We start from the raw sequence: 24,042 nt of genomic DNA on the forward strand, positions 1-24,042 counted from the left end.
CAAGGTCAGGAGTTGGAGACCAGCCCAGCCAATATGGAAAAACCCCATCTCTTCTAAAAATACAAAAATTAGCCAGGCGTGATGGTGGGCACCTGTAGTCCCAGCTACTCAAGAGGCTGAGGCAGAAGAATCGCTTGAACTCAGTAGGCAGAGGTTGCAGTGAGCTGAGATCACACCACTGCACTCCAGCCTGGATGATAGAGCGAGACTCCCTCTCAATAAAACAAAAACAAAAACAAGCAAATAAAATAATAACAAAACCTGTAAGTCTTTAGCCAGGCTAACTAAGGAGAAAAGAGAAGGCACAAATTACTAATATTGGAAATGAAAAAGGAGACACCACCACAGGTCCCATGGACATAAAGGGGCCAGGCGCGGTGGCTAACGCCTGTAATCCCAGCACTTTAGGAGTCTGAGGTGGGCGGATCATGAGATCAGGAGATCGAGACCATTCTGGCTAACACGGTGAAACCCCATCTCTACTAAAAATACAAAAAATTAGCCGGGCATGGTGGCAGGCACCTGTAGTCCCAGCTACTTGGGAGGCTGAGGCAGGAGAATGGCATGAACCTGGGAGGCGGAGCTTGCAGTGAGCGGAGATTGTGCCACTGGACTCCAGCCTACACGACAGAGCAAGGCTCCATCTCAAAAAAAAAGTAATAAAGGAATACTATTAACTCTAGGCCGAAATCAAGAATGAATGGACAATTGAGATGAAATTTACCAATTTCTTAAGACATAATCTACCAAAATTTATACCACAAGAAATAAACAATCTGAATAGGCTTATATTTTATATTACGTATCTACATATTAAAGAATTTCAATCAATAACTAAGAAGCTTCCAAAACTGAAAGTGCCAGACCCAACTGTGTTTACTGGTGAATCCTGTCAAACATTTAAGAAATTGTAACGATTCTATGCAATTTTTTTCAGAAGATAGAAGCAGAGAACACATCCTAACTCCTAACTCATTCTATGAGGCTAGCATTATCCTAAGATCAAAACCAAACAAAGACATTACAAGAAAAGAATACTGCAGACCAATATCTCTCATGAACATAGGTGTAAAACTTCTCAATGAAATATTAGCAAATCTAATCCAATTGTAAAAAAGAATCATATACCATGACCAAGTGGGATTTATTCCAGGGATTTTATCATCCCAAGGCTAAACATTTGAAGATCAATTAATGTAATTATCACTTCAGCAGGTTAAAGAACAAAATTCACATGATCATATCAACAGATGCAGAAAAAGCACTTGAAAAAATCCAATGCAGGTTCATAATAAAAACTCTCAGCAAACAAGGACTAGAGAACTTCCTCAGCTTGTTAGAATATCTACAAAAAAGTACAACTAGCATACTAGTCAGAAACTAGACGCTATCCCTTTAAAATCAGAATCAAGGCAAGGATGTCTCCTTTCACCATTCCTTTTTAACCTTGTACTGTAAGTCCTGACTAATGCAATAAGACAAGAAGAGTAAATAAAAGGTATACAGATTGGGAAGGAAGAAATAAAATGTCTTTGTTCACAAATGACATAATCATCTGTGTAGAAAATCCAAAAGAATTGACAAAAACAATCTCCTGGAAGCAATAAGCAATTATAGCAAGGTTGCAGGATATTAGGTTAATTTACAGAAGCCAATCATTTTCCTATATACCAAGGAACAATAAGAATTTGACATTAAAAACACACTGTCATTTATATTAGCACTCACCAAAATGAGATATTTAGATTTAAATCTGGCAAAGTATGAACAAAATTTGTACAAGAAAAGTGACCAAATCCTGATTAAATAACTCAGATAATTAAATAAGTGAAGATATATTTTACATTCATGGATAAGAAGAGTCAATATTGTAAAGATGTCAGTTGTTCTCAATTTAATCTATAGATTCATCTCAATCCTAATGAAAACCCCAAAAAAGGCAATTCAATGGAAAAAAGATAGCCTTTTAAAGAAATGGTGCTGAAACAGCTGAATATCCACATGCAAACCAAAATAAAAGTCTAAACACAGGTGTTATACCTTTCACAAAAATTAAATCAAAATGGGTCATAGACCTAATTGCCAAATGCAAACTATAAAACTTCTAGAAGATAATATCAGAGAAAATATAGATGACTTTGTACTTGATGATAACTTTTTAGATAACATACCAAAAATACAATTCATGAAAGAAACAATTGATAAGTTGAACTTCTTTTGCAGTCCAAAACGTGCTGCTATAACAGAATACCTGAAACTGAGTAATTTATAAAGAACAGAGATTTATTTCTTACAGTTCTGGAGGCTGGGAAGTCCAAGGTAGAAGGGCCTGCATCTGGCAAAGGCTTTCTTGCTGCACTGTCCCATAGAGTAAGGTAGAAGGGCAAGACAGCATGCACAAGAGAGAAGAGGCCTAACTCATTCTTTTGTCATTAACCCACTCTCAAGATTACTAACCCACTCCCACAATAATGGTATTAATCACCTCTTGAAAACTCCATCTCTCATTTGGGCTTGATTTTCCAACACATGGACCCCGGGGAACACATTCAAACCATAGCAACTTTTTAAAATTAAAAAAAAAAAAAAAAAAAAAAAAAAAAAAAAAAAAAAAAAAAAAAAAAAATTCTTCTCCTGAAAGACGCTGTCAAAAAATTAGAATGAAAAGACAAGTCACATTCTAGGAGAAAAATTCGCAGAAGGCTATCTGAGGTCTGTTATCCAAAATGAATAACTCATAAAGATCAACCATAAGTAAATGAACAACTTGATTTTAAAATGGGCAAAATACATAACAAGAACAACAGCAAATACTGGAAGAATGTGAAGTAACAGGAATTCTCATTTATTGCTGGTGGGAATGTAACATGGTTCAGCCACTTTGGAAGACAGTTTGGCAATGTCTTACAAAACTAAACATATTTTACCATACATCCAGCAATCGTGCTCCTTGATATTTACTGGATGTATTGCTGGATAAATGGTAAGAGTATATTCAATTTCGTAAGAAATTGTCAAACTACTTTCAATTGTTATTTACCAAATAAATTGAAAACTTAAATCCGAACAAAATCCTGCATGCAGATGTGTGTAATAGCAGGTTTATTCTTAACTGCCAAAACTTAAAAGGAACCAAAATGTCTTCGGTGAATGTAGGTAAATATATAAATTAAGCTGTGGTACATCTACACAATGCAATGATATTTGGTATTTGGCTCTAAAAAGAAATGAGCTATCAAGCCTAAACAGATATAAAAGAAGCTTGAATGTATTTCACTAAGTGAAAGAAGTCCTTCCTTAAGGGGGACCTTGCCTAGACTGCTTTCCTGACTGCCTAGCAGAGCTAGTGAGTCACTCTATGTGTTTGTGGATTTTATCATACTCCATTATTTATCTCCTTGAAGGTAGAACTTATTTATACTAGTACCTAGAATGGGTTAATTCAAATACTACATACTAAACAAATTTTGCTGCATAAGCAGATGATAAAATGCACTGTGCAGAATTACAATGGGAAAATGAGAGCTTTGAACAGACTACCTCCTACCTAAATCCATTCTCTTGTTCATGTTGACCTCAGATTTTTCTATTTTTCACTTTTATTTATCCTGCTTAGAAGCAGATTAACTTGTGTCTAACTTGGGTATCCAATCGCTGGTCCTGCTTCCCTAGATTCACACCTGGCCCCATGTGGTAACTATGGTACATACATGTCACTCCTCCTACCAGGAGATGGAGTCTTGGTCTGCGCTTGCCTCACGACTTGCTTTGACCAAGAGAATGTAGTGAATTACTTCTAGATCTAGACCTTCAGAGGCATGGAAGCTTCACCCTCTTGAAAACCAGCTACCATCTAAGGAATCTCAGATCAAACTACTGAGTGACAAAAGGCCGAGTGGAAAGAGAGGCCATCAGGAAATGTACCAAGGCACTTCTGCAGACATGTGAGAGTGACTTAGGTGTTCCAGCCTCAAAGAGCTCCTAGCTGAATGTAGTCACATGAGTGTTCCCAGAAAACCATGGGAGTCAGAACTGCCCAGCTGATTCCAACCAAACCCAGAATCACCTTTGTTTTGGTTCACAGAGTTTTGGAGCGGTTTGTTATGTACTGATAGTTATCTGAAATAGTAATATAGCATTAGGTATTTGAAGCCAAGCAATTTAATACAAGAATGTATTTTTATAAAATCATTGAAATGGCAACATGAACCCCTGCTTAGGGGCCCCTACTGGAGTACTGAGTCCACCTCATAATAACTGTGTTTCAGATGTCAGGAAGTGTCTGTGGCTGCTACCATAGTCACTGCCTCAACTGCCTCTTAAACCTGATACACTGAATTTTCGAGTTTGGCCTTAAAAACTGCCTCTAAACATTCACATCCCTTCCTGCCTTGCCTCCCAGCTGCAGGGTGGCTAGCATTTCAGTGTGCCTTCCAAATCTCACACAAGTGCTTCTATTTGGTAGACCTGATACCATACCCAGAATCCTAGATTCAGAAGAGCTTGAGAAATGTAGGGTTTTAGCTTTCCAACCTCACTCCCCTAGGTCAGAAGGGCAGTGGGATGGATGATGAGAGAAACCTAGTATCCATTATCACTGTCATCAGAGCCTAAATTTATTCAGTACAACACATAGAAATGACTTGAGATTTGGAGCCTGACAAATACAATTTCTCATCTTGGTTCTCCTGCTACTAGATATGATCTTGGTCAAACCACTTAGTCTAAACCTCAGTTTCCTCACCTGTAAAAAAAGAAATACTCATAGCTAATTTGGAGGGTTCTTCAAGAACTCAACTCATCTTTTATAGTTTCTGGTAAAATGTCTAGCACATGGTAGGTATTCAATGATTAATAGCAGTTATTATTAATGGAGGAGAGGACAAGTGGACAAAAAACTAGAATACACAGACAGTATCTGATTATGTAGGAGAGCATCTAACAGATGTACACTGCTGAGTCTCCTGGTAAAAAACTGCTAGGACTATACTTGCATGTGAATGGATCTAGGAGAAAAGACCTCCTAAGGGAGATGGTTTCAGGTCTGAATCTTGAAATATGAGAAGTGCAAGGGAAAAAATGAGAGAAAAGGGAATATCAGATATTGGTGTCTCTCCCTGGTCCCATTCATGACCTTGTAGGTAGGACGATGATTCTAGCAGTTCTGTGCTATATTTCTAGAACACTGCTATTAGCCTTTAACTTTCCTCCCCTTCATGTTTCTGGCTTCATGGTTTTGGGTTAAGCCCTAAACTAGTACATCTTGGTAGCATTTCTACCTTTGCTGCAAAACAGCTTTGTCACTAACTAGTTGACCTAAGATATAGCACTTAGCTTTCGAGTTTTTAACTTCTTTTTCCATAAAACTGAACAATGAAAACAAAGCAAAGCAACAACAACAAAATGGCCTAATTTCTCTGCCACTTCCAGTTTTTTTTTTTTTTTTTTTTTTTTTTTTGAGACAGAGTCTCACTCTGTGGGCCAGGCTGGAGTGGAGTGCAGTGGTGCCATCTCGGCTCATTGCAACCTCTGCATCCTCGCTTCAAGTGATTCTCTTGCATCAGCTTCCCAAGTAGCTGGGATTAGAGGCGCCTGTCACCATACCTGGCTAATTTTTTTGTATTTTTAGTAGAGATAAATGGGGTTTCACCATATTGGCCAGGCTGATCTCAAACTCCTGACCTCAGGTGATTTCCCCCACTTCAAAGTGGGGGAAAGTGCTGGGAGTACAGGCATGAGCCACCGGGCCAGGCCCGCTTCCAGCTTTGACAATCTCTGAAATGTCTTGATTCACTCATAGGCAAACATAGCCCCAGCAGTTTTCACCATCAGACTTAGCATCATACATCAGGCACTCTAACCCAGCCCAAAATGTGAATCCAACAAAAGAATATACATCCAACAACTGAATTAAAGCCAACTAAGTAGATTCACACACTAACTACTAGGTTTGGCCTTCACAAGTAAATGTCATCCAACTGATCAACATTGGCTGGATAAATATTGAAACAAAGGCCAGGTACGGTGGCTCATGCCTATAATCCCAACACTTTGGGAGGCTGAGGAGGGTGGATTACCTGAGGTCAGGAGTTCGAGACCAGCCTGGCCAATATGGTGAAACCTCATCTCTATGAAAAATACAAAAATTAGCAGGTGTGGTAGCAGGTGCCTGTAATCCCAGCTACTAGGAGGCTGAGGCAGGAGAATAGCTTGAACCCAAAAGGCAGAGGTTGCAGTGAGCCAAGATCGTCCCATTGCACTCCAGCCTGAGTGACAAGAGTGAAACTCCGTTTCAATTAAAAAATATGTATACACACACACACACACACACACACACACACATAGAGAGAGAAGCAAACAAAAGCAGAAAAAGGTAGTGCCAACCTGATGTCTTTATGGAATACATATACGTGTGTGTGTGTGTGTGTGTGTGTGTGTGTGTGTGTGTGTATATATATATATTTTTTTTTTTTTTTTTTTTTCCTGAGACCGACTCTTGCTCAGTAACCTAGGCTGGAGTGCAATGGCATGATCTTGGCTCACTTCAACCTCCGCCCCCTAAATTCAAGTGATTCTCCTGCCTCAGTCCCCTGAGGAGCTGGAACTACAGGTGTGTGCCACTACCCGACTAATTTTTGTATTTTTAGTAGAAACGAGGTTTCATCATGTTGGCCAGGATGGTCTCAAATATTTTATTGAGACTTGGGACTCATACTCAGGTGCTTTTAAGTAACTCCAGTCTAGCTGTAACAGCAAACAGGCTGTGTGGTAGTGTTAGGGAGGCCCCTTGTTAATGTCAGCTTGGAGCTTTGTGCACGTGATGACACTAATAGCACCTTTTTAAAACTACAAAAAGTACTTTGACTTTATTATGAATTTTTAGACTAGGTGCATCATAATGACTCTCCCATTGCTTTTAAGATTTCGATAAAAATAGCTATTTTACTTCTTTTTGTCCCTCTAGCAAATCAACAAATAACGAGAAAGGGGACAATATTCATGATTAGCTCAGAACAGAAACTCATTTTCAAGCCTACACATGAGAAACTGCTAAAAGATAAAGCTACAAAAAACCCTAATCTAGTCGTATTAATAAATTCTAATGATCACGTGGGGAAGAACAAAAGCCCACTGGCTTTTATTTGAATAGACATCCCCAAGACCAGTCAATCTGCCATTTTTGCCTTGGGCTTCAGAAATGCTGCACAGTTTGCACTGCTTTCCTTCCTCTGCCTTACCCTTCCAAAAACTGAGCTCCGGGCAATGCTGTGATATTTCTATTTCACTTCTTTCTACCACAGCAAGAGCAAAGGCAAGCAGAGTGCATGCACAGGAAATGGGTTAGTGCAAATACAAGTATACACAAAAACCACATGACTGGAAGGGAGCTGTGACAACTGAGAGATATTTTTTAAAAGAAACATTTCCTGGAAAAAAAAAATAGTTTCTTTAAATCAATTATACATGTACATAAACAAACCCAAAATATGTTTTCTCCAACTGTCTTTAGCTCACTTGATCAGGATATGAAATCAATGCTTTGAAAAACTTCAGAAGCCTTATAAACTTTACAGCATTAATCTAAAACTTCGGAAGTGTTAATGTATTTCTTTCTGAGACTATTAGGAAAAATGCATCGTCTGTCTCTTTTGAAAGACAATCGCATTTGATAAGTATACATTTGGTATAACATTCTCTGAATATATAAGGAAAACAGCAAAATGATGCTATGACTTCTAATTAGTGAGCAACGTGCAATATTAAAAACAACAAATCATATATACATATATATTTCACGAAATACTTGTCTCCAAAATATGCAAATTAAATTTTAAAAACCAGTAAGAAAAAGACTGACAATACAATTTAAAATGGGCAAAGAATTTGAGTTTGAGATTTTCTGTTTTCTTTTAATTTGGCTTTTTGTATTAGACTTTCTTTTTTAGGAATTTGTTCATTTTTGATATTTTTCTTGTCCATTGGTAAGAGATCTTTATATAATAGAGATATTTGCCTTTCTTGTTTATTTGTATTACAAACATGGACTCAATTATGTCGTTTATATATTGGCTTTTTATTAATTTTGCCATAATGAAGATTTAAGTTTTTATGTATTTAAATATTACTATATTTTCTTCTATAGCATCTGCTATTCCTCTCTTGGTTAAGAAAATAGCTTATAATGAAAAAAATACACAGTACAAAGTCAAACTAATAAAACCACTACAAGTTCCTTGAAGAGACTACTACAGTAGATAATCCCTCTTGAGACCCCAATTAGGGAAAAAAGGAGGAAGTAAAAATATTCAAGATTAAGAATGAGAAAAGCGATTAGGCACTAATTAAGGAAGGATTTTAAAAACTAAAAACTTTCTGCACAGCAAAGGAAACAATCAACAGAGTGAAAAGACAACCTACAGATTGGGAGAAAATGTTCTCAAACTAGTCACCCAAGAGAGGGCTAAATCCAGAATATACAAGGAATTCAAACATTTCTACAATAAAAAACAAATAATCTGATTTAAAACACAGGCAAATTATCTGAACAGACATTTCTCAAAAGAAGACATACATATGGCCAAAAAAAATATGAAAAAATACTTAACATCACTAATTATCAGAGAAATGCAAATCAAAATCACAATGAGGTATCATCTCACTCCAGTTAGTATGGCTATTATCAAAAAGACAAAAAAATAACAAATGCTGGCAAGGATGTGGAGAAAAGTGAACTCTCATACACTGTTGGTAAGAATGTAATGAAGCCACTGTGAAGAACAGTATGAAACCTCCTCAAAAACTACAAATAGAACGACCGTATGATCCAGCAATCCTACTACTAGGCATTTATCCAAAGGAAAGGAAATCATTACATGAAAAGCATTTGCATCCCCATGTTTATTGCAATACTGTTCACAATAGCCAAGATATGGAATCAACCCAGGTGTCTGACAACAGATTAATGGATAAAGAAAAAGTGCTATATATACACCATGGAATACCATTCAGCCATACAAAGAATAAAATCCTGTCATTCAAGGCAACATGGATGGAACTAGAAGATATTATGTTACTGAAATAAGCCAGGAACAGAAAGGTAAACACTGCATGTTCTCACTCATATGTGGTAGCTTAAAAAAGGTGATCTCATTAGAACAAAAAATACTAGAGGCTAGGAAGGGTAGGGAGAAGGAGAGAAAGGGAGTGATTTGTTAAAGAATAGAAAATTACAGCTAGATAAAAGGAATAAGTTCTAGTGTTTCATAACATTGTAGAATGACTATAGTTAACAACAATGCTACTATACAGTTTCAAATAGCTAGAAAGAGAATATTGATTATTCTCAACACAAAGAAATGGCAAATGTTTGAGACAATGAATATGCTAATCACCCTGATCTGATCACAGTGCACTGTATAATTGTTATGTGCAATTTTTTTTTTAAAATAATTTTTTTAAAGTATGTATTTTAAAAACCTTCAGATAAAAAGCAACAAATTAGGCTTGGTGTGGTGGCTCACGCCTGTAATCCTAGCACTTTGAAAGGCCGAGGCGGGCGGATCACTGGGTCAGGAGTTTGAGACAAGCCCGGCCAATGCGGTGAAATCGTGTCTCTACTAAAAACACAAAAATTAACTGGGCGTGGTGGTGTGTGCCTGTAATCTCAGCTACTCAGGAGGCTGAGGCAGGAGAATCACTTGAACCTGGGAGGCAGAGGTTGCAGTGAGCCGAGACTGAGCCACTGCACTCCAGCCTGGGCAACAGAGTGAGACTCTATCTTAAAAAAAAAAAAAAAAAAAAAAAAAGGAACAAATTAAATGTTAGCAAAAGATAACAAAACTTGGAATAACCAGCTTGGTCTCTTCAAAAAGTCAAAGTCATTATCAAAAAGGGGAGGAGAATGGTTTCAAATTAAAGTCTTAAGAGACATGACAACCAAAGCAATGTGTCTTCAAGATTAAATTTGAGATTGATCAAATCAGCTGTGAAAAAGTCATTTGGGGGACAATTGGGGAGATTCAAAGATGGCCTGGATGACAAAAGATATGAAGGGATTGTTGTTGAATCCAATGTGTTAAATAATATTGCAGTTATGTAGGAGAATATTCTTACTTTTGGAGATAAATGCTGAGCTATTTCGAGATGAAAAGTCATGATTTCTCCAATTTAAAATAGTTTAATATATCTGGGGGACTTATGAGTATTCATTGTGTTCTTTTTAATACTTTTTAGGCATGTTTAAAATCTTTATAATACAATTTTAAAGAAGCCATAATAGAAGGGAACACATATAATTCAATGTTACATGCAATTCTAAGGCAAACATTTCTAAAATCTAGAAAAACGGGATCATATTATTAGTAAAATATAAATTATTAAGAAATAAAAGATGTGAAAAATCTTGAATAGACCAATTACCATGCAAGGGATTTGAAAGTGATTATAGATCTCCTACTAAAAAATATACCAAAACCAGATGATTCCACAGCTGGATTCTATCCAACCTTTGGAGAATGAATAAACCCAATGTTATTTAAATTGCTGCAGACCATGGAAAGAGGCAGAAAGCTCTCCAATTTAATTAAGGAAGCCAGAAAAATCTTCCTGGCAAAATGTAACATTAATTCCAAAAATAAAAAAGGTAGATCAATTTCACTCATATGTGTAAATGCAAAATTCTCAATGAAATATTAGACAACAGGTTTATTTGTATGTTGCTCTCTTTAAGAAACAAAAGAAATAATTATGAGAGAACCTTGTTACATATCAAGGTCTATTTCTGTGAGAATAGTAGATGTCAGGAGTAATCAACACACTGGAAAAGAGGAGGAGAGCATTAAAATGCCTGGAAAAGTAAAGTACAAGAGTTTAATTATGCATATAAGAAATAAAAATGTTCCCATCCCATATTTACTAATCATTTCCTTCTTCATATGGAGCCAAAATCTGCCTCTGAGTATCTTTTACAGATGGAGGAGAAAAAGATCCTGGGACCTTAACTCCCTTAGGCTAGACTACAAATAAAAGCCAAAGTAGAATAGAGAACCCAGAAACTCATTTCCAGTCAAAAATGGTCATTCTTTTCTTTCAATCATGTACCTCTGTTTGAGCTATGCCCCAAGGATTCCGGTGGACTAATAGTGATGGAATGCCACGCTGCATGTGTATTGGCACAATATACAGCCTGGCAGTGTTTCCCATTCAAATCATATTACTTTAAGTGTAATTTTCTCCCAAGAAGTGATCTGTCTTCTCAACACAGTAACAAATACATATCAGCTTTAATACCTTTTTCCATCGAAAACATGGAGGCACTCAGCTTTGTGAAATGTGTTCAGCTTTGGCAAGAACTCAAGAACTAATAGACCCCATTAATATCACACCTTTCAAACCATATTTTTCTTGTAGCTCTTTAATATTCTCTTGGTAAGGTTAGGAAAAATGTATCTTATGAAACAGTATTCAGCCAAAAAACCACTGGATGTACATTCAATTGTTTATTTTTTTCTTAGTATTAGGAAATCAAGACGTGCTGTGGCAAAGTATTTTTCCTACAATTTGGTTTACAATTCTGATACTTTACTTATTGCTGAATATGACAAGCATTATACTTTCAATAAATAAAATTATTTTAATTTACCCACCCCAATTACACTACTACATTGTCAAGGCAGTCACCTGCCTCTGTGGACCTCCCTTTCTATTGTAAAAATAAGACAAATATACTTTTCCCTTAATAAAGGAAGGTTTCCTCAAAATTGACAAATGGGATCTAATTAAACTAAAGAGTTTCTGCACAACAAAAGAAACTATCATCAGAGTGAGCAGGCAACCTAGAGAATGGGAGAAAATTTTTGCAATCTATCCACGTGACAAAGAGCTAATATCCAGAATCTACAAGGAACTTAAACAAATTTACAAGATAAAAACAACCCCATCAGAAAGTGAGTGACGGATATGAACAGACACTTCTCAAAAGAAGACATTTATGTGGCCGACAAACATATGAAAAAAAGCTCATCATCACTGGTCATTAGAGAAATGCAAATCAACACCACAATGAGATACCATCTCACTCCAGTTAGAATGGCGATCATTAAAATGTCAGGAAACAACAGATGCTGGAGAGAATGTGGAGAAATAGGAATGTTTTACACTGTTCATGGGAGTGTAAATTAGTTCAACCATTGTGGAAGACAGTGTGGAGATTCCTCAAGGATCTAGAACCAGAAATACTATTTGGCTCAGCAATCCCATTGCTGGGTATATACCCAAAGGATTATAAATCGTTCTACTATAAAGACACATGCACACATATGTTTATTGCAGCACTATTTACAATAGCAAAGACTTGGAACCAACCCAAATGCCCATCAGTGACAGACTGGATAAAGAAAATGTGGCACATATACACCATGGAAGACTGTGCCCCCCTAAAAAGAATGAGTTCATGTCATTTGCAGGGACACGGATGAAACCAGAAGCCATCATTCTCAGCACATTAACATATGAACAGAAAAACAAACACCACATATTCTCAATCATAAGTGGAAGTTGAACAATGAGAACACATGGACACAGGGGAGGGGAACATCACACAGAAAACCTAGATGACAGGTTGATGGGTGCAGCAAACCACCACGGCACACGTATACCTATGTAACAAACCTGCACATTCTGCACATGCATCCCAGAACTTAAAGTATAAAAAATAGTAATAATAATAAATAACATAAAATAAAGGAAGGCTTCCTATAATATCAGAAAATCATTTTAACTTGGGCATTTGTATTCCTATTTCTATATCTTTCTTTTTCATTAATTGGAAAAATTTCCCTCCTAATTTCCATGCTATTAAATTCTCTCCGAGCTTTCCCTTATGTACAGTGGGGGCAATATCACATGCTCCATGTGCATTTTAGAATGAATGATTGAGAATCAAATGAAATAATGAGTGTGCTTTGTACATGGTACAACACTAGACAACCTTGATGTAGGTAAGCATTGGGACATGATGATGCCCAGGCTGACACCCAGGGTACACTGGGCTTGGTATCCATGGCTCAATGCCATGGAATGAATGCAAGGAGTATTTGCCCCACTTCCTACAATCTCTGGGTATCAAGACCTAATTTAGTCATTTAGTGTGCAAATTTAGTTATTAGTCTAGGAGTCTGACTGTTGGACTAATAACCAACAGTCAGACTCCTAGACTAATAACTAAATTTGCACACTCTTATGTCTCTAAGTATTTTGGAAAATATAGTACAGTTTTCACTTTTATGCTTATTACTGCTATGAAAAAAATTTCTGAATCTTTCCTTGCTCATAAGACATGGACACAGTCATGTAGAAAGATGACAGGAGAGGGCTATTGACAGTTGTGGTTTCTTAATTCTATAGAGCTTTGAATTGTACCAGGTCAAGTAATCAGTGCTTACTACATCTTATGAGAGTCATTGATGCTTTAGTATGAGTAAGAAGAATATCAAATTTTAAAAAGGGAAGAAGGGAAGGAAGGGAGGAGGCAGCAAGGGAAGGAAAGAAAAGAACAGAGGGAGAAAGGAAGAAAGAAGGGAGAAGAGGAGGGAAGTAAAGAGGGGAAGAGAAAGAGAAAACTAGAAAATTCTATGTTATTGAGACCAATTTTTTCAATCTTATTTAAAAAGTCATAAAAATATGAAGTATAAAACGTTAACATGGGTCCATAGAGACTCCATCTCCAAAATCTTATTCCCACCCCCTACCCACTCACCCATGAGCACCAATAATGTTTTGTAAGTCAGTTCCTCTATATGAAATTGAGCTTTTTGGAGACAGAAACATTTTGCTCAGCTCTGTGCCCTCCTAGCATAGTGTGAGATTCTGTCCATAGTTGATATTCCATAAATGTCTGTTGAGTGGGGTTATTTCTTCCTGAGTGAATGCCTTGTACCGTGACAACTCATATGAATTGGCTAATCCAAATGTTGATAAAACTTGATTGCAGCCTCTGCATTCTATATATTAATATAATCTTGATTTGAGAACATTTAGCAAAATGTGCAACCACTTGTTTCTAAAATACCTGTTCCATCCATTTGGGGAGTTCCCTTAATGATCCGTCTACAATTTTAGACAGTGAGACATGGGATATATAAGCTGAACAACCCCATTTTATAATATATTAAAATTCAAGTGAAATAATATATGTGAAACTATTATCCAAACTGTAGCACATTATGTTATAGTTACATATTGTCACACAATAGTGAGTTAATACTATAAGAATTACATTGTTATTGTTATTCTTATTCATGAAATTCTATAGTCATTGATTTGGGTTAAGACATTGTCTCCAGAATGCCCATTAAATCCCCAGCCTTGGCTCCAAGATAATACCCATCCATCCTTCTCACAAAGGTTCATATGAGAATCAAATATATGAAGACATGGAAGTTTATTTAAGTCCTGAGTTATCTGCAAGTGTAGGAATAATAACAGTTATTGAAGACCATATGCTAGTCACTTTTTAAGAAATTTACATTAATTTAAGTAACTGGCTCAGCAGCCCAGCCACACAACTACTACCTTAATTGTGTAGGTAAGAAAACTGAGGCTTAAGGAGTTGGGATTTGAACAAAGGCAATTGGATTTCAGAGCATGTACTTTAATCACTATTCTACAATATTACGAGCCCTTAAAGATTCACTTATTAACTAGCTATTCCAAGAAACTGAACATACTTCATGATATTTGCATAGATTTGCCATTACCAAGCATCTGAGCCAAGTTTCTCCAGGGATCTGAGAGATGGGTGACCAGCAGAGAGTCAAGGTCCCAAATCAGCAGACTTGAAGTTACATTTCCGTAACAAAAAATAAGTGTATTTATGCTACAAGGGCAGGTGCAAGGGTCGATACTCAGCTCTCTCTCCTTGGTGTCCGAAGGAGGCTTAACTAAAACCTACATGATCGTAAGGGCTGAGGAGAGTCTCTGAAGTATCACTATTGACATGCCCTGGTATGAGAGGTATGCTATCAACACTTATACCTGCCTTCCTACTCAGTGTGACCCATGGAATTAACATCATACAGGGTATGGATTGGGCAAACAGGCATTTGCTCATTAAACCCTCTCACACCAGTGCTCTGGGTGACCTCCTGAAGCTGGAGAAAGTACAATTAAGTGTATTAATTGTACAATTAACAAATTGCAAGTGACTTTCTGTTACTCAATATGGTTGGAGAATGGGTTGTGTGTGCTGCTCAGTGTTTTGGATCGGCGAGTTGCCTTGTGCAGGGCACATTCTGATGTATTATCGATTACTACAGCCTTCCCTTTCAGCACACCTTTCTCTTCTCCTCTCTGACTTTCTCTGTGTCAGGCACACCCAGCTCTCTGACTGCACCAGCCCATCTGAGCCCTTTGGAAAGTCATCCATAAGCTGATATGTATTGAGTACTTACATGTGCCAGGCAGTGTTTTGAAACCAGAGACAAAGATTAGGTACCTCTTCTTGGGAAGCTCAAGTTAATTCAAATGTGCTTAATTGATTCTCTCAGGGGAATATGCATTTAGAGACATCGAGGCTGGGTACACCTGGGAAAGGGTACGTTTGAAGGCAGCCGTTCCTACAGAGATCTTCATGTGCCAACACAGAGGCAACCACCTACTTTGCTTACCCTGAAAGGTGGTGTTGCTCCCACGCTGAGTACCAGTGTGAAAGCATACAATACAGGATACAGTTCTTTGTTATGCAGGCTGTCTTGGAACTAGATGATGTTTCAAATGGCACTTCTCAAATCTTCCGGAGCCTCTTACGCCTGTTATGATTTCTAGAATGTGCTGAAATGATCCTCAATCAGCATCTCTGGCTAATCAAATCCTGGAGAACAAAGAGCTGACTAAAGTGCATTTATCAATTGCTTAGGAATTCTTTATACCCAAATGTGACCTTGTGTTAAAACTATCTATCATTGGCCTTAGAAAGTGGCAGGGTCATGGATCCATAAAAAGCTGTTAAGAAAAAAACCATACCACTTGGAGAGTCTGTCCCAGATCTCTCCAGACCAGTATCCAGGGGTCAGAACTTCTCTGCCCCCTATCCAGTCCAACACTGAGTTGGAGAACCACCCTGGGTACGACCCAGGAAGAGACTTCATAGAAGGCTTTCATCAGATACCTAGAGACAAAGTGCAGGCCAGACGGGTATGGGCAGAGTGGAGCAGAGATAGCGTAACTGTGAAGTCCACCCCCGACCTGACCACCCTACATAGTAACCCTGCAAGTTGGTTCTTGACTCCTCATCCTAACGCCACCCAGTCTCTTACCCCTACACGCTGATTTATTGGTTTTGAGTTCGTGTTAGTAGCTTAAACTGTCTCCTTGATTTCTCTGTATTTGTTTATTTGTTCACTTGGTTACTTGCCGTCTCCCACCCCCACCCCGAAAAAGCCTATCAGCTCCACACAGCCTTAAAGTGTAGTTGCTAAGTTCCTCTCTGTTTCCTCGGTTTCCAGAACAGTGTGAGCTGGCATATAGTAGGCGCTCAATAAATACTTGTTGAAGGAGTGAATGAATGGGGAAGCTTATTCCAAGGCCCTGAGCATGGACTTCTGGCAAGTGAGCCTACCAAACGCTGGCGTGGGTGATGCTGCTTGGATCCCAGCCACCAGATCTTTAATAAACCTCTGACCCCTTCCCGAGGATGGCAGGGCGAACCGAGCTTGGCCCCCACCCACTCGCCGGACCCACAAAACAGAGGTCTAAACGGCAAATGCATCCAGGGCTCCAACTCTCCCAGCAGCCTCCAAATGAGGCTGATGGCCTTGGACAGGCGACAGCCTTGGACAGGCCCCGCCCGGAGCCCCGCGGCGGCCGCCCGCCGCCCTCCCCCTCTCCCGCAGCCTGCAGTTCCCCCGGGCGGCGTGGACAGCCCCGGCCGGCCAGCTGAGCCCGTGTGGGCGGCGCGGGCGGGAGCCGCCCCACGCGCGTCCCGCGACGCCCGCTCCAGATGTGCCGCTGCAGGGCCCCTGCCACCCGCCGAGTTGGCCGCGCGCGCCCGGGGGAGCGCAGAGTTTGGAAAGTCTTCGAGAAGCTTCAGAGGAGGGAAGGGGGTGGGAAGAGTGGGGGTGCAAGAGAGAAAAACCCGCCTCTTGCGAGTTGAGCGAGGAAGAGGGGGGGAAAGACTCCGAGTTCCGCTTCCTGAACGGCGGGTGGATAGAGAAGGTTGGCGCGGGGAAGACCGGCGGGACGCGCGCCCCGGGCCAGCGGCGCGATCGGCGTGGCGGGCGATGGCCGGTGAACGGACCCGCAGGTTCACCCGGAGCCTGTTGAGACCTGGGCAGGCGGCCGAGCTCCGGCACAGCGCCGCGTCCGCCGCCGCGGTGGTCGTCAGCAGCCGGCAGCAACAGCGGGTGAGTGCGGCGAGTCCTCCGCGCCTTCCCGCGCGCCCCAGGCGCCCGAGGGGAACGGAGCCCGGCCTCCCCAAAAGCTCGGCGGGCCCACGTCCCCACAGCTAGCGGGTCCTCTCCTCCGCACTCCCTCCCCCGCCGCCTCTGCGGGCGCCCCCGGCGCCACCTCCGCGAGGCAGCGCCACCGAAGCGTAAGGACCGGGGGCGCGTTTGTGCACGCGGGACGCTTAGAGGAACAGCTGCGTGGGCAGCAGAAGCGCAGCGTAGGAGAGGATGTGCAGGGGGGTTAACGGGGCGGGAAGGGACCGGAATGCACTGCCAGTCATATTGGTGCTAAGTGATAAGAGTGCCAGAGACCCCGGGTGGGGTCGGGGGGATCTACAGAACGGGACCCCTTGGTCCACAGGTCTGCGCGTCTCTCTCACCCTCCAGCGAACAGACCAGTGCGCTGAGAGAGAGGGATGCAGTCAGTGGTCCTCGCCCTGGTTAGAGCTGGGACCCCCGACCTTAACTGTCGCGGAAATAGATGTACTTGGAACAACCCTCCCACCGCAGGGTAAAAACCCACAAACCACCTAATACTCCTCCAGAAAGAGCTGAGGAACACAGGCTGGAGGAGACATGGGTCATTAGGTCTCCAGCGGTTTCTGGTATTTTTCTAATATGTTTCGCGGGGTTCTCCCGCCAGCAGTGCTTTACTGGTTACTTCCTTATTGAAACGCCTTCTAAGTGTTGGGTGATTTCCGCGGGAAGTCCCTGGGGCAGCAGCCAGCATCTGATGCTAGGATCTCCTCTCCATACCAACCCAGATGTTCCTGCGTTGCAGTAGATCCACACTGCAGGGGAGAGGTGGCAAGAGACAAATCAATTCTAGTGGAAACGGGAAGCGAGTGGGAACAACAGCCTCTCAGCAAGACCGAGGCTCAGCAGCCGCGCTCTTGGCCTGCGTTTGGTGGACCGGAATCCGGGTTGTGTGTTTCATTTTCTTTTTTGCCAGTAAATATCATTAGGAACTAAACGGCTCTTTTTAAGAGTGTGAAAGTGTTACTCTTGCCAGTCACCAATGAAGAGGGCGCCAAAAGCTGCCCAGAGCCAGTTCCCACAGCCAGGACTATTCTCTAAAGCCAGAGGTCGGAAAGTTGAACAGAACGGAAGCAAATTGCTTGGCAGAGGGAAGAGGCATCGAGTGCCCAGGGGGTGTAGAGCGGGCGAGGGTGATTGGAGTGTGAAACGAATTGGTGGCCAGGGTGCCTTCTCTTGCACTTACAGTAGCTGCAGTCCGCAGTTACCCAGAGGTGGTTCAACTGTTAGCTCACTCTGTGCCAGGGACAGCATGTGGTTCTGCTATCAGCGTACACATTTTCAGGACAGCAAAGAGAAACTGTTCGAAAGAACATTCGAAGAAAAGATTCAATTCGAGTAAAAGTAGAGATAAGAAAATCTCCAGACAGTAGTAGAAAGTACCTGAATGATAATTCAGGATTGTGATTTTGTCATTTTCTGCCATTCCCTTGACAATAACTTTATTTTGCAGTTGACTCATTGGACTGAATCTCACTGAGGATCTGATAGAAACACAAAGCGTTCAATGGGAATAAACAGCTTAAAGTGCTGTGTTTTTTTTAAGTAGATTCTCCTAGAATTTTTGTAGCACTAGAATTTCTATAGAGTATGCATCCCATACCCTTCTACACATCACACACACACACACACACACACACACACAGAGCTTTCTCCAAAATTATGTCAGATTTGAAATCCTAGGGTATCTTGTCAAAATGAATAAGCTTGGTGTCTTCAAAAAGAGATGGGGGAGGGGAGATTCACTGGCAAAGGTGGTCTTGACTCCCCTTGCTTCGCTTCAGCACCTTGGCCAACACTCCTAAACTAGCTTTTGCCAAGACATTTCATGGGATCTTACACATCTAGGCAGGCAGTTTTGGCTGCTATTTTGGCAGCAAGAACACATGTGCTTTGCATTCCATCCCATCAGTTAACTCTTGAAGGGAAACAGGAAGGTGATGAGTTCTCTGAACTGGCACCTGAACTCGGTGGGATTCTGTAGGGGTATAGCATCCCTTTTGAACCTAAAACCTTGTCGTTGGACTATGTGGTAGAGACTAATCTTAGCCTACATTGATCCAATCCCTTAAGACTCTTTATATCTGCTGCTTCAAGTTCTCAAAACATGGTTGTCAAGGGTGAAAAATAATAGGATGTTGGGGAAAATACTATGGGTACCCGACTTCAATACAGACTCATAGAACTGTGGGTGTGTATTGGAGCAAGCCATCCTCTATTGCAAGGTATTTGAAAGACAGTAGAAAGTCCTGCTGAGAAAAACTATCTTACTGCTAGATTTATATAGTCCCCTTTCTGAAATCCCTGTTTTGGGGACCCAAATCCTCCAGGACATTGCCGAAAATTTGCCATAGGGTTTGAACTCTGCTCTATCCAATAAGTTTAGAAAAGGTTGTCAGATTAACAAGGTAGTTTTGGTCTCTGAGAATGGGATGTGTGTACACACACAGAGAGAAATAAGACAGGAAGCCTTCAAAATGTGTTTGAATATGGAGAGCAGAGATCAAGGAGATGCTGAGTGAGGGTAATGACTGGGAAAGCCAAAATTTAAGGCAGTTGAGGACAGTAGAGGTGTATGCCAAAGCAAATTTGATGTCAGTTTTTACCGAAGGCGCTGTATGTAGTAGGGCTTATGTACTTGCAGCCTCCTAGACAGGACCCACCTTATTCTTCACCCCTCCCAAGAACAGTAATGAGCAAAAACATACATTTCAAAAGGAGAAATATTTGCTCCTTCATTATCCTAAAATTCTCCATGGAAAATAAATGAAAGACAACTCATTCAAAGATCAATTCAAAGGATCAAGTCAAGTTCACATAATTTCCTGAAATCTCATTCCTGATTGTTTCATAAAGCAAGCTTCTCTAGGGTAAAATTTCAGCCGAAAATGATTAGGAACATTTGTCTCATATCAGAACTGGAGTGTTTTATTACATTTGGTTGAATATACATTCCATGTTGGCTTCAAAGTTGTAATGCCACTAATGAGAAATTCCTTTTTGATAAGAAGCTCATCTTTTAAAATGAATGAGGTGTATCTGTACCCTAGCATGAATTAGTTCATTTCCATAGCTTTCTATAATTCATTAAGATACACATTTAGGATTTGTGCACTTTTCTGCATGTATATTGTATTTGAGAGCATTTCAAAGAAACATACTTTTTAAAAAAGTATAGGTTAACTTTTTGCAAACACCCCATGAGATCTGTCACTTTGAGAGAAATAGGGTTTTATTTATGGAATGCTTTAGGTGGGTTAGTGCAATGGAAGGCTTCAGGTAACCAGAAGGATGAGATCTACATAGAGTCAGATGACGGAAAGGAAGCATTTAGTAGAGATCAAATAATCATTTGGTCAGTTTTGGACTAAAGTCGTTCATTCGGAGCTTACCACTTTAGTTACACGCACTTTTAATGCCTTTATGATATTTACTCTATTATTAGACAAAAACTCCTCATTTTTGATTGTATCTAATTTGTTATTAACTTATGTTAAAGAGAAAGCATCCTGCCAGAAGTGATTATACTTAACCAGTAAGTTTTCTCCCTTCCTACCCAACCAGAAAGGGTAAGGGGTAAAGAGAGGAAAGTATTCATTTCGGTAAATTCTATTTATTTTCTGTGATGTTTCCTAACTCTTCAGGCCTCCAATAATACCACTTTTGATATTTTAGAGAGCTTTGAGTAAGAAGCAGAACCTTTGACCAACCAAAGAGCTTTGATTGAGAAGTAATGAATATGTAAACATGTTTAATGAGCATGAGGAATTCCTAGAAGGAAGAATTTTTCTCCCCTCTGAACTTGGTGGCATTCAAGAGTTAAGAGTAGGAGGGATTTTTTTTTAATTGAGTGGGGGATACTGGAATTTCCCAAAAGTCATATGCTAGATGCAGAGAGTGATAGTGAATGAAAGTGAAGCATTTGTTTTGCTGTCACTGTCCAGGTTTAAAAGCAATATGCAATATAAGGGCCTGCTTGTTTAGCATTCACAGCACAGTCTTTTTGTTTTGTTTGTGTTTTTTTGTTTTGTTTTGTTTTTTGTTGTTTTGGACAGAGTCCTTTATGACAAGGGTGTTTATGCTTTAGCAGAAATCACACGTTTGTGTTTTCATATGAGGAAAGTCCCTTGACCTCTTTGCCTCGAGAAGAAGTCAACACAAACTTAGTTTACAAGATCAAGTTTGAATGTTACTGATGTGTCTGCCAATGTTTTTTTATTTCTCAAGGGCATTGGAGAAATAACTTTGAAAATAAATAGTAACCACAAGTGGGTTCTAGAAAACTTCTAGAAGGATCAAAGACTGAAAGAATGAATCAACATGTATAGGTTTTGGCTGTCTTTTTCTTCACAACCAGATTCTCTAAGGCCTAGCATAGAAAAAGAAAGCAATAATGAATGCATGATGGTAAACCATTTGTTAAGAATGTACGATGTGCCTGGCACAGTGTTAAGCATTCTGTATAATTCTCAGAGCAATCATTTGAGGAAGTTATTATTGTTGCAAAATACAGAGAAGGCCAGTGAGACTCATAGGGTTAAACATGTTTCCCTAAGTTAAGTAACTGACAGGGACCTCCTCTGCATTTTGAATAGAAAACTGGAGGGGTTACCTTCCAGTTTTTTAGCTGTTTCTAAAAGCATCTCCAAATTGGTGGATATGAGTAGTTGATGTTGGTTGGTGTTGCCTTTTGATCTACCCCAGATGTAGTTCTCCCTAAGGAATAGGAAAATTGTTCTTCCCACTAGTGCTTCAGAGTACCTGTCAGTATTCACTCCAGTGTTCCCCTGAGGTTAGTTGCAATAGCAGAGGCTGTTCCAGGTACCCTTGATTATAATAGATCTTCCCAAGACAACCGGAATTTCAATAGTTAAGTTTTTAAAATATGAACTCACTCAGCCATCCCCATCTCACCTGTATGGCAAAGTCTTAAGAAAATTGTGAAAGAGCATGAGGTTAATCCTCCTGCAATCTACTTCAAAACTGTCTGCTTCTCCATTTTCAATTGCTTACCCCACTCTCACATGTGCTTGAAATTCCTCAATGCATTGTGTGTCTTGGAGCATGGATTTCCATTTAACTAAGTTGTGTTGGGATTCTTTATTCACATTCTATCTTATTTGAAGGAGGGATCCTAAGTATCTTACAAAGATGCATGTGAGACAACAACAAAAAAATATAGTAAGGGGAGTGAAAAGCAATATTAGCCAGGAAAAAAAACAAAACAATATTCGGAAAGTTAGATGTAATCAGGTGTAGGTCATTAGGACCAGTAAATAAAATACATCACTATTAAGTCCTATAGTTTTGTTAAAGGTGCTTCTTGGTGACCAAGTCAAAGAGAAAAACACCATCAGCCATGAGATTTAAGAAGTCCATTAGATAAATGAAAATTTGCTCTAGACATATTCAGCATTAACTTATAATGAAATTTAAGAGACAAGATTTTTTTTCCTGGGGTTTTTACAAACAGTAGCATGATGTGATAGAGTCCCGTCATTGAGAGTGTTGTCCAAGGACCAGCAACATTAGATCACATGGGAGCTAGCTAGAAATACAGAATCCAAGGGCTCCCACCAGATAATGCATTTTAATAAGATCCCCTAGTGATTTGCAGGGACACTAAAATTTGAGAAACATGAAAATAACCTACATCTTCAGCCACACTTTTGCAGTATCTTGTTAGATAAAGTCAATTGAGGAGGGTCCAATACAATGTGGTTTATTCTGCAACTATTTGAAAGTTTTACTTAAAGCAGAGATGAGGTCTACACCACTTAGAAATGAAAATGGGATTTGGTTCATTGTTAAATGGCTTTAAGGAAATCTGTTACTTGTTTGTGTTATATTCTCTCCTTCATCTACCATCTAGCCCCTTAATTGTAGTGTGAACTTAATTTTCCAGGTGAAGAAAAAATTCCATAACATACTTAAATAATTGCTATCTAAGTCAGCACAAGTTCTCACCCTCGGTTGTAGGGTGAGAGTTCTAAACACGTGTTTCAGAGTAAGGCGAATGTTATTCCTCCTACAGAGAATTTTAAGTACAATTACTTCAACTCATGAAAGACATGTGTTATGAACTAAATGTTTGTGTCTTCCCAAAATTAATATGTTGATGCCTTAACCCCCTATATGATGCTATTAGGAGGTGAGGCCTTTGGGAGGTAATTAGGGGTAGATTTGGTCATGAGAGTGGACCTCTTATAAGATTAGTGGCTTTAAAAGAAGAAGAAGAGAGAGAGATCGCCCTCTCTCTGTCATGTGAGGACACAAGAAGGCGGCCATCTGCGAGCCAGAAAGAGAGCTTTCACCAGGAACCCAACCATGGTAGCACCATGATCTCAGACTTCAGCCTCCAGAACTGTGAAAAATAAATGTCTGTTGTTAAAGAACCAGTCTATGTTATGTTATTATGGCAGTCTGCACTGACTAATACAACACACAATTAACACTGATTCCTTGGTGACATATAAGATCTATATTGATATGGTATTGAGTGAAACCCTTAGGGATTTGAAAATAATTGGTGATATCAGAAAATCCAACTGCTAGAATCATAAAA

At 39.8% G+C, this 24,042-nt stretch overlaps 1 protein-coding gene across 1 annotated transcript in view; it reads left to right on the top strand.

Moving 5' to 3' along the window:
* DOCK10 (dedicator of cytokinesis 10) overlaps positions 1-24,042 on the top strand; it is a 1,376,581-nt gene that overhangs the window by 1,075,241 nt on the left and 277,298 nt on the right. The window contains exon 2 of the mRNA XM_050752140.1: positions 17,152-17,399. Within this exon, the coding sequence (XP_050608097.1) occupies positions 17,277-17,399 (123 nt within the window). The 5' untranslated portion in view covers positions 17,152-17,276. The remainder of the gene's footprint in view (positions 1-17,151; positions 17,400-24,042) is intronic.

Source organism: Macaca thibetana, chromosome 12 (genome assembly GCF_024542745.1).
Source record: "Macaca thibetana thibetana isolate TM-01 chromosome 12, ASM2454274v1, whole genome shotgun sequence".
Classification (NCBI taxonomy): Eukaryota; Metazoa; Chordata; class Mammalia; order Primates; family Cercopithecidae; genus Macaca; species Macaca thibetana.